We start from the raw sequence: 17,678 nt of genomic DNA on the forward strand, positions 1-17,678 counted from the left end.
CAGCTGGTCTTGTCTTAAATGAGCCACGTGGAGACAAACTTGTTTCAGTTTGGGCAAGAAATTAATTCTAGCTAACATCCATTTTGGTCCCTCTACACAGATGGGAAAAATAACATTAAACTACCATGCTTACATACAGTCAATATCAGACACCCAATAAAGCCCGGATTCAAAGCCCTGCTCGTAACGCAACCAATGCAGACAGTTCCAGGAGAAAAGCTCAGCCGCAAGTTAGACTGAAACAGAGGAGATTTACATTCATTGCTCTACTTTGCCACAGACTTCCTGCATGACCTTGGACGAGTCACTTGGTTTCTGTGTGCTGCAACTCCCCATCCCTAAAATGGGGAAAAACATTTCTTTCATAACCTCATGGCAATTAGCAGATTTACTATCAGGAGATGCGTAGATATATACGGAGGTCAAATAAATGACATAAAGAGAATAAACAGTACTTAAAGCTTTAATTAACTTCTGTGAAATCTTTGGAAACCTCATCACACCGACAGAAGCAAAGTTTTGGCACAGAACTCACAAGTGTTATCTACAAAGGAAGATCACGTCTGCCTACGTAGCAAGATGGAACCGTATTTTGACATCTGCAGACAATCGCAGACGCAGACTTTCATGACCCAATGCAAAGACATGACCTACTCCTGTATCACCAACATATACAGAAGACCAAAAGAGACATGACCTACTCCTGTATCACCAACATATACAGAAGACCAAAAGTTCAAAGTCTCTAGGTACCTTCTTTGAGTCCTAAAAGGAGTAAAAACTTTGATATAATGGGAAGTCCAATAAAAAAAAATCATCAGTTACCCTCTTAAAATATTTAAAATACTTTAGGTCCAAACAATTATTCTCCAATTCATATTAACCACTAACCACTAACTTTTGAACTTGAAAGCCACATTTAACTTTCGTAACTCAGTATTAATATCAGAAGCCAAATCATCTTGAGGACAACAGAAAGTATAAGACTTCTAGAGCAGCAGCCTACTGAAACCAATGAAGAGGGTAAGAACCATTCAGAAGAAGCCAAACACTACACATACACTACAGCAGGACTCTCTTGAGGACAGCATTGACTCCATCAGGAATCCACAAATCTACAAAATGTATTAAATACATCTTTTTAGAAATTGTCTTCAAGTCCAAAAATCTATTTTGTACAAACAAGTCAAACATCTACTGTGTTTCCATGCACATATCCTGCACCTCTGCAGAAGGAAAGTACTAACCTGTGTAAAATCAAATTCACAGCCTAGGGAAGGAAACATGAGGGGCAAAGGGGCTACAGGGGATGATGAAGGAGTCATAGATGAGCACAGGTAAGCATTTGGGGGACACAGACAAGCTGTGGAAAACCAGAAGCAAAGAAACTACTGAGGGGAGAGGAAGTTCTGGGATAAACTTCCCCTCATATTACCCATATATGTATAAAACACACATAGCTGCTCAATCACAGGGTTTGGGGCTTAACAAACAAAAACAACAACAACAACAACAAAAATCAGACGATCTGTGGGTTACACACATGAAAATACGGTCACTGCAAGCTGCAAAAATAAAAATGAAACTAATTTGTTTTTAAGCTATTTTGTTTGAAATATCAAATGGCTTTCATTATTTGTAATTGCATCTTATATGTGGAGTTTTATAAGAAGAAAAATAAAACAGTTCTTACTAAAAATCATTTACAACCTAAAGCTTTTTCTTTCAATATGCAGAGCTGCTCTGGGATGTGTTAAATATCGTGAACTCCCATTACTGCAATAAGACTGGAAGAAGAACAACACTTTGCAATGAGGCCAAAAATTAAAGCACAGCCAACAATTAAGCGCTATCAAACAGCAGGCACAGCACAGAACAGAGGAAAATACAAAGACGGCGGTGAGGGCTATAAGAACATCCAGTAGAAGAAAAGGAGTATGACATTTCCAACATAACACAGGATACAGTTTCAGACGCACATTTTCAAATGTGACTCCTGAAGCTGACAGCAGAATAGGTAGTGCCTGATATCACATATAGCTCCCCAAATATGAAAGTTTTGAGATTAGTCTTGCAGGAGAGAGTGAGATGCCTAAAAGGAAAGAACTGCCTCCCACCCTCCCTTTCCTCCCAGTGATGCCCGAAAAAAGCCTGCAGAGGCATGAGGGGCTGGAGGTCAGAGGAAAGGTGAGGATAACCAAAGTCATGAAGGCAGGAAATTGAAACTAAGTTTTGGAACTATGTATTTAATACTTCCCTCACAGCATGCTAATAATGTTCATATGAAGGAAAAAAAAACTAAAGCAGTTAAACTGTTAGCAGGCTTTCCCAGAGCAAATTTTGGCAACCTTAAACATCATGCAGCAACCAGAGTCTCTCACTTGCTTAATCTCCTCACACTCTCAAATTGACTATTTCTATTTCTTTTTCCACAAGAGGTGAACTTTCCCCGTAACTGCGATAGCTGAAGCTCATTTCACTGCTGTGGCAATCAGCACCTGCCCACCCTTTTACAAACCAGCTGCCAGAGAAGCAGCAAACTCCCAGTGCCTGACTGCGCAAGTGGAACCTCGTTAGCCATCAGCAGAGCTGTTCTCCTTCACTCTCAGCACCATCTTTACTGAAGCAGGATGACTTCACCCAAAGCTGAGCAATACCAAAACTCCTTCGGTCACACACCCCCCCCCTCCATTCACCTTTTCCTTCCTATCAACACACTAAGAGACAGTAACAATTAACACCAGTTTCACTTATTATTCGCAAGAGTTGCCAGCCTTCGCTGTCACTCATTTGAAGGTCAGAAGGAATGCAGAATAATTGTAATTGCATTATGGGCAAAAATTAATAATCACTACTTGTATTAACTAATTTTTACCATGAGAAATATTCACAAAGGTCGAAAAAAACACAAACTTTAAATGTGGGCCTTGAAGTGCACTACCCTCAGTCATCTATATAATTAAAAAAAAAAAAAAATCACAACCATATTCTACATAGACACATCGTCTGCTAGCTTGTGAATTATGCCAATCGAAACAAGGAAAAATTAGGGTTCTAATATTATTTACACAAATATTTGCATGAAGCTTGTAATCTGACATACTCATATACTATCAGAACTTTTGGATAGATTTACAAAGCTCAAACTGCAGTCCCAGCACCTTGATCATCTAGACTCAGTTACCTAGAAAGTAAGCCACAGTGCCTTTCTGAGCTGTGCTTCTGGGTTTCTTTCCCATGAAAATCAGGATATGGTGAGAGGAGGAGGGGAAAGCATGTGGACTTCATCCTGACACAGAGCCAGGATGCAGAAAGGACAGACATCTCCAGATCGAGAGCTGGAAGCTTTTGTAATATTCAGGTAGTCATTACTGTCACTAAAACAACATTGTAATGGCTAAAGATTTCAGAGCTCATCAGTTATCTTCCAAACAGCACAAAAATCTAAGTATTAGCCTAGATATCTACTCAAGTGCCTCATCCCATCCCTCCTTTCATTAATTATGATCCTTGGGACTGGTACTGAGAGAGTGGCTTTGGAGCTATCAGGCTAACTCTCGTGGTAATACCTCCCTGCAGACTAACAGTGGCAAAAAGCTTCAATAAAAAAGTTCATGTTCATTTGTGGGTGACAACTCAATACTAAAAAGACCAACCTAAACAGACATAAACAGAATTTTCTCTGTTTTCTGCTATTACCAACATCAAAACGCCTCAAACCTCAGCCACAGCAAGAAGACTGGAACAGAGTTGTGCTTTGGCAACTACAGCAAACACAGACCAGAACGAAAGCAACTTTCCTCTCCGATGAACAAGCACAACCAAAGATGTTACACTGCTACTGTCTCCTCTTCAAATGCAAACAGGCTCAGGCCACCAGGCAATGAAGCAAATCAAGCTGCTAGATGTTTCAAACAAACAATACAAGTTTCTAAAACATACTTAAAAACAAGCTGCTCTGTAAAGGGCAACAGAATATTCCTGCTTGTTATTTCATGAGCTAACGTGTGTGCTCCTGTAGGGCACCCACGGAGTGAGAAAACGTTTCTCTTCCACTGTAAGCCACTGTTCACAACAGAACTCTCTGAGCTAAAAAGCTCGTAGCATTTTACTATTCTCTGCTTCCTTGGCAGGACTCTTATTTATATAAGATTAGTGCAGTCAGGCATTAGATTTATAAACCAGAAAAAAAAAAAAAAAAACAAACAAGGAGAAAGTTTTCACACTCTTCTTTATAGGCCAGTTTTGGAAACATACACACAAAGCAACAGAACGGATTGAAAAGCAATTGTTAACAACAACAAACAAACAAACCAAACCACAAAAAACACACCAAACAAAAAACCCAAACCAAAACAACCCCAAATACAAACAGAACCCCCATATCAAAACACATATAATCTCTGGAGTCCCCTCCACCTGAAAACTATTTAATGTCATCCAAGCATTCACAAAAGTACTGTCAACCACCTAAACAGCCATTCCTTCGCTCTATCCAGAGCCTCTGAGGACAGTTAGGACACACACAGACACACTTCAGCCCCTCACCTTCCCCGACCCTCCTCAGGGAAGGAATCAACACCAACCTGCAGTTTGGAGGTGGATCTAAGGTGATGTCAGCCAATTCCTTCTGAATCCTGTGGCAATAAAAGCAAGAAGGAACAAAGGTAAGTCACTGTGTAGGACAGCAGTTAACACATACGCCTTACAGACATACTGTCACTGCGAGTTTGCAATGCTATGTAAGAGAGGCACTCTCAGCTGCAGCCTCCCACCCATCCAAATGCACAAAGCAGGACAGACACTCTGTTACAGAGATGGACAGAAAAGCAGACAGGCACCACGTGCTGAACTCAGACAGGCACACACTTGTATGCTCTCATAAAGATGCCAACCACACAGGGCAGTGGAAAAGACTGTCCGCTTTACTCTGCCAACCAGCCTGTAAATGAGGGAAAACCTCTGCAAATGTGACGGACCAGGTGCTAGGAGGAAACTGCAGCCTAAAAAGGAATTTTGTCTTGCTGGACTGAGAGAAATAGTCATTGCCAAATCAGCTCCCCGTCACCTCCCTCCTAGCTTCCCATCACTATCCTGAGAGAAAACACCAGCCCCAGGGGAGTGAATAACTGCGCCATTCCCAAGGACACTTAAAGGAAAGTGAATATCTATTTCCAATGCTCCTGCACATTCCTGTCACCTTCAATTCTCCCCTCTCCTCTCCCCCAAGAGCCACACAACATCCCCACGTCCCCTCCCTCAGGACTCCAGATGCTCCCTTCTCTTCACCATGTTCAGACAACACCCTGTCCTCCCTGCCCAAACTATTCTGGGCTCATGCTGCTTTGCCACAAAACGCCCAACCAGCTATCATCTCCTTCCCTGGAGTCCCATTACTGTCACTCAGGCTTCCCCTCCAGATTTCCCCACCCAGCACTCAGTCTGCCTCTCATCTCCTCTAAACTCAGCCAGCATCTTCTGCCTCTCTTCCACTTGTCATAGATGAGAACCACCGCCTTTTCATATTAGGCAGTTTACAATCATCTTCTTTTTAAAATAGTTAAGGGCACGACATGTAAACACCACTTGCCACTATCCATGTCAATTTGCCATGGAAACCTGCTGAGTGGAGACCTGGAACAACCAAACTGCCTAAATGCTACAAAGCCACAGAGAACTCAGTTGCAATGACAGGGCATTTGCATAAAACCCCAGTCACTTTTGACACCTACAGATATAACCTCCCTGTGCTGCTTGGCAAAGCTGTTTAGTGAGATAGTTTATTATTCTTACTGAAGTACTGCAAGTTTGCTTGAAAACTTCCATTTGTCAGCTTAGCTCCCTGGAGCAGGATGGTACCGAATTCAGGTGAAACACAGAATAAACAAGGAAGAGTAACTTTTTTTTAACTGAGTGGCTCCAAGAGTCTGTTTGGGTGAAGAAAAAGTGACTGACGTAGCTGTCACGGAATTACTATTCTGTGCAGGCATCTCTCCCGCATGTAGCCATTATTCTGGAATAAAAATGATTTCATTCTCAAAAAAACTCCAGCAACCCACTCTGGGCTGTGAGCAAAAACTATTTAGGAGTAGAATGTCCACAAGTGGACATGCTGTGGATTATTTATTCTAGTCAACACCCAGCCATTTACAGAAAATTCAATATAAGTGATGAGCAGACAGAAAAACAGTAACATATTTGGTGGAAAAGACCTGGGGCTATATTACACTGCTTGCACTGGAGTGTACTCTCCCAGTGCAAGCAAACTCAAAACTCTTAATAAACATTAACTAATCACCAAAGCAGTCCTGGAAAGAATAAAGCCACTCTAGATCCACCCCAGTCTACAGAGAGGGAAACTGACACTGAAATGCAATGCCCTACCCAGGCCATTCAGCTTCCAGTAGCAGAGAAGGAATTAAGGTCCTACATGCCAATCCTACACATTCCCTATAACTGATGCTAATAAGGAAAAAGGAAAAGACAGCAGAAATACTTGAGGGCAGAACAGCAGCCCAGAGGAAAAAAAGGCAGGAAAATATTTGGGATGGAACAGAAGATGAAGCAGGAAGAGAGAGCAGAGAGCACTGAAGTTGGGCAGATGCTGCACAGAGATGCTGAAAAAAGTGAGACAATGGTAGCTTTGTGTGGAAAGGTTGAGTGTAAGGGCTAGAGATGAGGAACGGGAGCAGCAGAGAACAGAACAAAATAAAATGAGGAAGAAGACGCAGCAAATCAGTAAGAAAACTGACTGCAGCCTCACCTCTTGGCACTGGTAGATAGCAGCTTAGAGTTTTTACTCATGCTGACTTTGCTTTCCTTCTTCTTAGGCGTGCTTGTCTCTTTCTCTGTCTGTTGGTTGGAGGATGAAGATGAGGAGGAGCTGGTGCTGGCCCTCGAATCGTCATCCGACATAGCGACCCCCCCACCACACACCCCAACCTGGAGAGGAGACACCATGGGGTGTGGGGAACAAACAGTGAACACAAACACACAGAGAAAGGCTGCTGATGATCTCGCTCTGTGTTTGGGTCATGCTCCTTTTAAAGGGTCCTCGTGTCTCTCTCTCTTCAGGCCCTACAGTTGAACCAGGAGGAGCAGCAGCCTCCCCTGCACTAGTAACACCGAGGAGCTGAGGGAAAGAGACTTTCAAAGCTTCCTCTCAGAAAGCAAGTGTGAAAGGAGAGGAGAAGAAGAGACTGGAATGAGGACGGCTGCGAGGATCAGGGAAGCTCAAAGCAATTCCTTCTAATCTCCCCCAAACTGCACACACACAAGAGCCATCACCACCCACGACTATCCAGCCTAGGGGTGTAGGAGATAAAAATGGAACAGCTCCAGTCCCTCGGGTTCCCGGGAGGCACGTGGGGGAGGTGGGAAGGGATGGGGCTAGGGGGGGTACCATCACTAGCGCTAAAATGGAAATGGGGCATCCCCAGCAACAGGGGGGAGACCCCGAAGGAGGTGGGGAAACCCCTGCAAGCTGGATCACCCTTGCCTGCTGGATGGGCTGTTGGGCACAGTGGGGGCAAGAGGGGCAGAACTGCAGGGGAACAGCTGAGCAGAGAGTGGGATGCATGGAGGGGACCCACTGAGGCCCACTGCACCCAGGGCAATGCCAGCAAAGGAGAAAGGAACAAGAGGGTCTGTGCTGAGGGGGTGCGGGAGGGGGGAATTGGAAAAGAAGGGCCAGGGCCTACAAGGGGTGAGAGTGGAGGGCCTGGGGAGGCCAGGGCAGCGAGGGGGGCAGCAGGGTGCTGGGGGGAAGGCAGCCTGGCTTCGTGCGGGCACCTCGGGGACACAGGGGAGGAGGACGAACACGGTGGGCTACCGAGGGCAGGTCCGCACCCCAGAAGGGCGAGAAGCCGTCGGGAGGGATGGGGGGGCTGGCAGGGCGCCCCGGGAGAGTTCGGGTGGGAGAGAGGAGAGCAGCCGCAGGCCCAGGGCGAGCGGCGAAGGGGCAACAGAGGGCCGGGTGGCCGGCAACACGGCCGCCTCCCTTCCAGCGCCACCGGTCCCCGGGGGAGCTCCCCTGTCCCCGTCGGGCCGCCCCCGCTGCCGCCCCTCTGCCTGGCGAAGGCCGGGGGCAGGGGGGCCCGGCCGAGCTCCCCCGGCCGCGGGCCCACAGGGCCGGGCGGCGAGGGGCCGGGGGGACAGCGGTACCTGACAGCCCCGGGCGCGATCCCCCCTGCCCCGCCGGCTCCACCGCCTCTCGCCCCATCGCCGGGCCGCGGCCGAGCCCTGCCCCTCGCCCTTGCCCCCGGGGCCGGCGGGGAGGGCGGCGGGGGGTGCCCCGTCCCCCTACCTCTCCCTTTGTGTCTGGCTGCTCCTCCTCGGTGCGGCTGGGCCTGGCCACTCGTGTCTCTCTCGCTGGGAGAGAAGCGGAAGTGCTGCAACAGCAACTATTAAACAGGCAATGGCTTCCCTGGCTGCCTCCCCCACCGCCAAGCGGGGCTGGGGGGCGGCGGGGCCGGGGCGCCACACGCGCGGAGCGGGGCCCGGGGAGGCGCGGGGGGGGGGGCGGCAGGCGGAGGAGCCTCCGCTCCGGGGCTGGAGGGGGGATCCCGGCAGCCACAGTCCCCCCGTCCTGGGTCGTTCCCCCCCTCCGGCGGGTGCTAGAGAAGGAAGAAAGGGGCGCTCGGGCGGGGGAACCTGAGTTTTTAATGGAGACCCTCTGGAAAGTAATCTGCAGCCGTGCCAAGGGGGGGAGGGATAAACACCCTCCCTGGCTGCGCTTCTGCTTCCGTGCGAGAGCCCTGCAGGGACGCGGTCGAGGCAGGTGGCTGGGAGGGGGGGAAAACTCCCGGGACTGCTGGTTTTTTTTTTGAAGGCTGAGAAGGGGTTGTTATGTTTGACGGGGTCGCTGCCTGCTTTTCTCCTATTCTTACAACTGTTTCAACCCCAAAGCTGCTCCCGTGCCTCACCTGCTTTGTCCCTCCGGCAGCAGTAAGCAACTTCTCACCTGTCTCAGTTGGAAAGCAATAAGAAAAAAAAAAAAAAAAATAGCCCAGCCCAAACCCCCCACCGCAAGCAAGCCAAAAGGGATCCCCCGGCAGCTTTCCCGTCTCTCACCTGTTTCAGCCCTGAAGCAGCAGCTGTGTCTTCCCTTCCCTCCCCCGGCTCAGCCCTGAACCAGCAGCAGGAGCAGCCACTTCCCACTCGCCCTCGCACGGAGTTCAGGATTCCATTGTCCCCCACACTGCACTTGGTGACATCACTGACACACAAAGAAGGGGCACTTCGTGATGTCATCAACGCATGCTGGGAGAGAAAACAAAATCCTGGGCTCGGGGCTTGGCAGCGACAGCACAAGTCCGTCCTCCCTCCCTGCCGCCCCCTCCTCCCCTCCCCCCTTCAATTTTCCAAAGGTAAAAGTATTAGGGATTTTTTTTTCTCTCCTTTTTTGTCCCCTGATGCAGAGCCCATCTGCAGGAAAGGCGCAGCGGGGTTCAGCCGCCTGGGCTGCCAGCGGGTTGTATTTCTGAGGGGTTTCACTCTTCTCGAAATCTTTGCTGTCCGTGTCTCTCTCGCTGTCCACCCAAGGAAAAAAAGCGGTTTGGCTGGAGCGACCCGCCAACCCCAGCCCACGCGTGGGCGCAGGGAGCAGCCCGCCTTCCCCACGGGCCGCCCCGGTGGGCTGCCGCAGCTCTTCCCGGAGGTGTTGCACCCACTCGTGAAGGGACAATAGGGACCAGCATTCCCACCGACCTCACCCGGGGCAAATTTGGCTCGATGCCGCCGGTTTCCACAGCCTGTCGTGGGATCGCGTATCGAATTACTTGGTACCTCCAGTGGCCGAAAATACAATGACTGTCACCACCGCGCATCACGATAATGAACGAGAGTTTGCATTTTCATCCTTCTTCCCGCGGGAAGACCTCGAGGTGACCCGCAGGCACGCTCGGCTGCTACCTCGACAGAGCGCTGTTGTGACATGACGTCTTGGGAGTGCCCGGGGTTCCATTACGAAGCCGAGTCCGCCGGACCGGCGGGGGACGGAGCGGGGACACGGCCCCGCGCCCCGGGGGGACATCCCGGGGCTGGACATCTCCGCTTCATAGCGACTGGAGGCGCGGGTGGAGGTTGGGAGGTGGGTAGCCGAGGCTGGCTCCTCCTGGTGAGCGGGCTTCCCGCCGGGTTTTGGGCGCCCTGAGGGGCTCAGCTGTCGGAGGGCCCGGGTCCAGCCGGGGGCAGCGTTGCTGAGCCTCCAGGGAGCTTTGCCTGCGTTCTGCCTTCGGGCTTCTGCGGGACCTGGCTCTCTGCCCAGCGGTGAGGCAGGTGGTGTGAAGCTGGCTCTCAGGAGAACCTCTCTGGGAGGACCCTGTCCCTTAGCATGGGTGCAGACTTGAGCGAGGACAAAAACCTGAAGGCTGGGTCAAGTAATTAAGACACCTGGGACATGAAGAAAACAGGTGTTTGGGCCAGAGGATGCTGAGCCTCTCCTTCACTGGACAGCAGCTTCACACTTTTGTCGCTCATCACAAGAATCTGGTTGTCACACTGATCTTTCACCATTTATATCCAGTAATCCTTGAGCTAGAGGTACCAAGGGAGGGGAAACCTGTGCAGGGACACTCTTTCCCTCTGTCACCCCCACCTCTATTTCCTTGGACCCCTGCATCTGCTGCTTCTCTCTCCTCATCCTCTCTTTCTCCCTTCTCCCCCATTTTCTGCACACAGCTCAGCAGCACCTCATTTCACCCAAAACTACCTATACTGCCCACAGACTTGCTGCCTGGTCTCCCACGTGGTTCAGCAGTGCAGTATGTTAGATACCCTAGAGACATGGAGAATCACTCTGACAAAAGACAGAATTCCACCACAGTGTCACACTTTCTAGTCTGTGTGGGTTTTTTTTTTGTTGTTGTTGTTTTGGAGGCTTTTTTCCTAACCCTTCTTATTCAGTCTTCATTACCTGTGGTACCACATACTAGGCCTTGGTGAATTGTTCTCCAAAAGCAGCTTGCTAGCAGAGTCAACCCATCTGATTTGACCTATAGGAATGACACTTGAATAGTCATGGTCATCCCTCCCACCAGTAACTGTGGAGCTTTGGCATCTCCACCACTGGCAATGGCCTTGAAGGCACATAATACATTTCATGAAAACTGACATTTAGATAAGGGCGGGTGATCTGATCACTTCATGCCCTTAACTGACAAAAGGGTGGCAGAATTCAGCTCTTATACACTTAACAGCAGCCAGGTGTTCTGTCAGCATTCTCCTAACTAACCTGTGGGCTGTGGAGGATGAGGCTGGTGGTGTGTGCCAGGTGACAAATGCAGGAGATGAGAGGACACAAAGCAAGGTGGCGAGACTTCATAAATATCACTGCTTATGGAACAACTTTTTTAAACCAGAAAATCTTCACTTTCACTACAAACCAACCTCCAGCCCTTTCCTGTCATCACAGGAAACCTGCACCAAAGTCAAATGAGACAACTGATATTAATAATGAAAGCCCTCCACGTCTGTGACAGGGGACAGGGAAACCATAAAGATTGTTACAAAATCACACATACACTTTTCCTTTATTATGTTAATAACCTTGGTAGGGGGTCATCTGTAGACTAACCTTTTCTGCAGCACACAATCCTTGGTAACCCTGTTCAAAGTAATAATACGATAACCAGCAGCAGCGGTTATTTACTTTGAAGCCTACCCAAAAATGCATTTGCTGAAAGCACCTACTAATGTCGCTGCTCGAGCAGCTGTTACAGTGACAACTCCCATTTTATGACTCACCTCCCAGGCAATGGGCTGTTCTCTGCTAGCCATGCCATACCCACAGCCCCAGAGAGGGGGCCAAGAAGTCAACTTCAGTGCCTAGAAACGTTTTTATAGCTTGCCTTGCTCCCACCTCTGATTGTCCTCTCAACCCTGCACAGACACCAAAGAACTGGAAACAAGTATAGAATATGATTCTTTTCCCAGCAAACAGGAGAACTAGCTCCTCTAATCCAATATCTTCCCATCTTGGGAATTCTGACAAATCCTCACTGATGCAATTCTATTTCTTTTCTATAAAGCGTGTGCACCTTATTGGGTGAGCTTTCCGTCTTATCAGTGCATCCTCTCTGTCTCCTAACTTTTTTTTTTTCTATTTTTTTTTTTTTGGCCAAGTTGTGCAAAGGATTTGCAGGGGAAAACTGACCCAGATTATTCATTTTCCCCATGCCCCAAGCTTTTTTAATCGATGGCATTAGCTCAGTGTAGCAACTGAATAGGATTAGTCACTTTTCCCTCTGGATCGAGTTTGGAGGAGGCTGCAAAGCTAGATGACTAGAACTGAGTTGCCTTTGGGGCTTTGAGCTTAATTCACAACAGAAGCTAGCCAATTCAAATCACTCTGAGCCTCCTGCTAAAGGAAGGTGACTGGGATTAGTCCCTTTGTACCATCTCAGCTCCAGATAAATTTTCAGCATTATTCCTGGCTGGTCTGTTTGAGCCTGAGCCAAAGCCCTTATATTTCCACCCGTTCCTGTGAGTTTTGCATCAGGCCTTTTATGGGGAGCAGAAAATAAATGATCATCTGTTTGGCTCTCCTAATGTCAGCTCACTGCTAATTTCACACTTGCAAGTGACAGTGGCAAAGCCAGAAACATGCTGATATCTCAGGCAGTCCTGTGATGACACACTGTCCTTTTTGTGTGACCCTGGATACAAGGAGAGGTGGCAAGGAAAAAGTACAATAAGCTCAGGACTACGACACAGCTGTTTGAATAAAGCTGGGCAGAAACTCTGAATTGGGCCAAAAGAGGAAGGAACTGCATTCAAATGAGAGAAAGCGTAACAGAGAAAACACAAGTGGCTCATTGATGTCACGTAAGGGTAGGGAATTTACAGGCTCACCCTTCGGTTTCCTGCTCGCAACTATCTTGCCGTAACTTAATGATGCAGTCCAACTTCCCTAGCTGTAGTTTTCTCACACAATACCACTCTTAATCCTTAGGGTTATATCTTTTTCAGTTCCTTACAGAAGAATGAAAGGGTCTACAAGCAGAAAAAGACTTGTTTCCTCTCCTTTTCTTCCAGTGCCAAAGAGGACATGGTTGCGGAAGGAAAAGTTCAGGTCTCGTTGTCAGACCCCTTCTATTTGCCACTCGGTTTTGGTTGCGCTTGAGACTAGTCCTGGAAGCTCCATGAAGGCCTTGCTGGGAGACTGTTGTGTGGGCAGAAAGACTTGAGAACTGTTCCATGTTTTGGATGTATTAAAATCCTGGTCAGGCTCCCACAGACATGAAGAGTGGCTGGCAATTGATTTCAAAACCTTAAGCAGGGAAGTATCACTGCATACAACTATATGTATCTGGTACATATACTGTGATTCTTTTATGCCTCTTCTGGTTTTCATAACTGAAAAACTGAAAATGCTTAGATCAATTCAGTTTCACAGCATCATAAAAAGTTTCATGACATATATTTCCAGGGCTTTCTGCCTTGCTTCCAGGTGATAAGCTTGAGCCTTAAAATTGCTTTACCTTGAAGATATGATGTTTCACCCGTTTCTCACTTTGCCCTAGTACTTAGTGACCAGGACTGAGAGATATCTGATGCTTTCCTTGTCCATGTCTCTAGAAGTGATTCCGTATTTTTGATCCTCATTTTCCCTCCTGCATAAGAAGAGAATGATGTTAATCAGGAGTTAGACTGAAAGTGTAAATAGAGGTGCACATACAGACTTCACCCCTAGCCACTCATTAAACTTTTCTGTCTCTTCCTTTTTGTGCCTGATGGATCTGTTTTTCTGCAGAATGCTGCCTCCCCAGTGGTCTCTGTGCTTCCTTCGGGCTTTGCAGTAGCTGGCTCTGCTTTTCTTCTCTGTCTCTGCAGCACACAGGCTCCCTGCATCACAGTATTCCAGACTCCTTGACTTTTTCTCTCCTGGCACGGCATGCTCCACCAGTTCAGATGGTTTTCCTGTTTCTGCCTCTTTTTCAGTTTACAGAAACTGCTGCTTTATTGATTATCATGAGCTCTCTGTTTCTACATACCACTTTGCCTTGGTAGCAGTACTCAGGCCCTGAAGAATCTCAGCAAGAGGAATGATCACACTAGATTAAGCAGTAGATGGACTATCATCAATTGAAAGCTCCCAGGGCAATGGCATTCATGTTGGCAAGAGCCCTGGGAGAAGTGAAAGGCGTTGGCCAGCATGACCCAGACAAAAGGACTCCTGCAGGCAATGGGTCAAACAGCAGCAAATATCCTATTTTTGCCAGTCTTCTCCAGCTAACTTGCAGGTAATTCCAACTTGACATTTAAACTTGTGTTTGCTTTTTTTTTGTCGCCACTAAATGGCCAATGGTAATGGCCACTGCTGGACCTAATCTACAGTTGAAGATTTCCACTACAGTCATCTTGTGACATTCCTATCCTGGCAGAATGCCAGGTATAGCTCAGGAAAAGCCTATCTCAAAGACTGTTTCGCCAGCACAAGCTGCACCTCCTGATGTTGGGTTTTGCCTGTACAACTGTTTTGCCTACACAGCTGTCCCAAGAGATCTTTTTATGCCTTAAGCTTAACCTCAGAGTGTCTGTCTTTGCGACAGAATAGTCAGAGAGAAAAACTGCTGGGAATGGCTCATTAATAGTGTACGCTCACAGTTTATGCCTCTACCTTTGTAGAGTGCTTTGATAAATTCAGAAGAAAAGGACAGTATTTTTCATACAGTCACCAAAATGTTACAGGTTGACCATAGTCTCCAAAGATGTACCCTGGAAAATCACTCATTGTGAAGATGTGGATCTGCAATAAGACACATAAAATACCAGTCAATTGTACTGCATGGGCTATTTAAGAACTCAGCAATAAGTGGACAAAGCAATTTTTTCTAGTACCTGAGACAAAAGGGTTTTTCACCATATAAATAATACTCACACCTACAGTCCTTTCTTTCTGCCCTTTCAAATATTTCTCAGTGTCACAGTATGTGTCACTCTGGCTCAGATGGGTTAGTACAAGAAAATCTGCTTTGCTTGCTCAAATACTGAATTAGTAATATTCTTATTCTAGTTCATTCTTTCTACTGAAAAAAAAAAAAAAAAAAGAGTGATTCCCCATCTGCTCAAATTCTGTGGATTTGTAAATCCATGTGGGGAAAAATCCACATGTCCTAACTTCTCAGAAAATGTATTTAGTGAGGATTTCAATTGAGTCTTTCAACCTCTGCCTCCTCATCTAACAAAGGTTCTTCTCAACAGAGAAGGATCAGGAGAGGTGTTCAGGGCTCAGTAATTTCACTCTGTGGCTTGACTACAGTTCAAGACTTCAATGGTGTTCAACTGCAATTTTTCTCCCTAGGCCTCCTTATTATTAGAGCCCTTCAAAAGGAAGCAATAGAATCACTCAGACTTTTACAGATCCCTGATGCTGCATTCTTGAGAAACCAGTGTATAGCACTTCTTTTCTTCTTTTTTGTCTGACCAGCGCATGGAAGCAAATAATAGAACATGTATCTGACCATTAACCATTACTTATATTTAACACTTGAATAATATATTTTTCAAATTTATTGAGGGATGAAGTATTCTTCATTTCCCAGGTAAAGTTCATAGTTAAAACAAAAAGGTGCGTGCTGTTAAAAACTTCAGCATTAGGGAGTCCTCCTTCATTTCAAGATTTCTAGTTTTTTCTAGTTTTTTCTTCCTGTTATAGGCCATGGTAACTCTCAGATTATGCCAAAGGTTATAGAAGTGTTCACAGCATGGACTGAAACTTCACACATAATGTTTTCTCATTATCCCATCTCACATTCCTGTGAGCATCTTCAGTAATTGCTTACATGGAAGTATAAGCTTAGGAAACCTAAACACGCATGAATGCTTGTAAAATAGGATGGGTTTTTTGTTATTGTTAAATAACCTTGTGTTGTTCTGCTCTGTTCCCATATAATCATAAATGATGTCTTTGAAAAGTGGCTTCTTGCTAAGCTAAAGAATGTCATGTCTATGGCCTGAAGGACAGCTAGATATTTCAGGCTTTGTCCACACCGGCACATTTCCTCCTTTACGCCAATACAACTATACAGATATAGTTAAACAAGCATAACTCTACCTGTGAACCCCTGTCCCAAAATAAAAATACTGTCTCCAGTTCAACTAAAACCCTTTCCAGAACTGGAAAAAGACTCACTTCCAGAGCGTTCACACAAGGAACTACAGCAGTATAATTATGTAACGTTACATAATATAATAACCTCTTTTGTTGCACAGACATGCTTTGGGAAACTTATCCATGGTGTAATGAAGTGGCTCTGCCAATCTTTTCATTCAACATTCCTATTGAGTTAGAACTGGAACAGGAGGACCTTGCTTTGGTGCTGTGTTTGCAATCCTTTCTCAAATAATTCTTTGCACCTTTTTCCCTATTTGGTTTTTTATTTTATTTCCGTCTCCCCATAAACTGAAGCACTGTCTTTCTCCACATTTGGCCATGATTCTCTGCTTCTTTTTAACCTTTTCCACCTCTTTTTCTCTACACCCTGCCATGTTTCTGGCTTTTCTTAACCTCCTGCAAGTGATTCCCTGACTTTTGGCCACTGTGTCCAGTCAGCCAAGTTTGTTTTTTTGTTTTTCTCTCATCTTCTTCAAGTGTTCAAAATGGATGATTAGTTCCTTCTTCCCCTTCCTTCCAGGTGGTATGGTGGCTACTTCTCCAGCAAATGCCACTACATTAATTACTTCTCCTTATTTCCTGCTTCTTCCAGATTTACAGGCTGCTCCTTGAAGTGCCTTGCAAATGCCCATGGAAGACACTTCCTCTCAATGGACCAATAACACAGCAAACGCTCCACGGCTTCACTGGTCAGCAGTGGCCATAGTCTGAGAGCCACTGCCTCTTGCATCAGCTGCCCTGATAAAAACAGGAGCCCTCTAGACAGAAACTTTTTATTTTAATAGCATAACTGAACTGGCCTTTATGTATTATCAGTATATGGACAGGAGACAAAAGCATAACTGCAGAAATTCAATTCCCATTTAACAAGTTTTAAATTCTTTTTTTTTTTTTTGAACAACACCCCAAGTCAGATTTATTTATTTTTATATATATGTATCTACTAAGACACCTACCAGCCTAGAGAAACATGGCTGGTAAGAATCCAGTCATGTATATGCTTAAAGCAAATCAGGAAGACATGCTTCTGATACAGAATATGATGTTCAAGGTGTCAGTAAAACTGCACAGCTCTGTGGCACTTTGGGTGGCTGAATGTACCACACCCTAGAAGGGTTTGTTTGCAAAACTGAGGATGAAAATAAAGGACACTGAACAACAGATGTCAAGAGTACTTCCTCTACCAGGCATAGTCAGGAAGACAGGGAAAAATCTTTTCAGTTGCTCTTTGAAGATTTGCACATAAATTGCTAGGTCCCCAAAAATGAGATTTGCATTTCAAATCTTGGAATTTATGTATTGAAACTACAAACTACAGGCAGACGTTATAGGGTAGCTTGATATGAAAGGCATATTCATATGATTATTTAAAAACAGCTAATAATGAAATGGAATATTGCCATTTTTTTTTTCTAGGAATTTGTTTGCAAGGAAATTGAAGATTTTTCAAATAGCAGAGACAGGACTAACACCTTTCCAATGCCACTTCTAAATTCTCCCATTATTTTTGTTTTAAACACTCACTCTTTTAAATTTACAATGTCACACAGGACAAACAACG

General features: G+C 46.1%; 1 protein-coding gene across 6 annotated transcripts in view; it reads right to left on the reverse strand.

The window, feature by feature from the left end:
• The window catches only part of UBE2E1 (ubiquitin conjugating enzyme E2 E1), a 46,457-nt gene extending 37,190 nt beyond the window's left edge, over positions 1–9,267 (reverse strand). The window contains exons 1-5 of one of the 6 annotated variants that reach the window (XM_065831048.2): positions 9,073–9,267; positions 8,925–8,962; positions 8,306–8,390; positions 6,764–6,852; positions 4,587–4,637 (exon numbers count right to left, since the gene is read on the reverse strand). In XM_065831048.2, coding sequence (XP_065687120.1) covers positions 4,587–4,637; positions 6,764–6,852; positions 8,306–8,390; positions 8,925–8,962; positions 9,073–9,252 — 443 coding nt within the window. In that variant the 5' untranslated portion in view covers positions 9,253–9,267. Of the gene's footprint in view, positions 1–4,586; positions 4,638–6,763; positions 6,943–8,163; positions 8,230–8,305; positions 8,391–8,924; positions 8,963–9,072 lie in introns of those variants that run through there. The other 5 variants (XM_065831047.2, XM_065831050.2, XM_065831049.2 and 2 more) reach the window with 5 other exon arrangements.
• Between the last annotated feature and the right edge of the window lie 8,411 nt (positions 9,268–17,678).

The sequence above is a fragment of the Patagioenas fasciata genome, chromosome 2, assembly GCF_037038585.1.
Source record: "Patagioenas fasciata isolate bPatFas1 chromosome 2, bPatFas1.hap1, whole genome shotgun sequence".
Lineage (NCBI taxonomy): Eukaryota > Metazoa > Chordata > Aves > Columbiformes > Columbidae > Patagioenas > Patagioenas fasciata.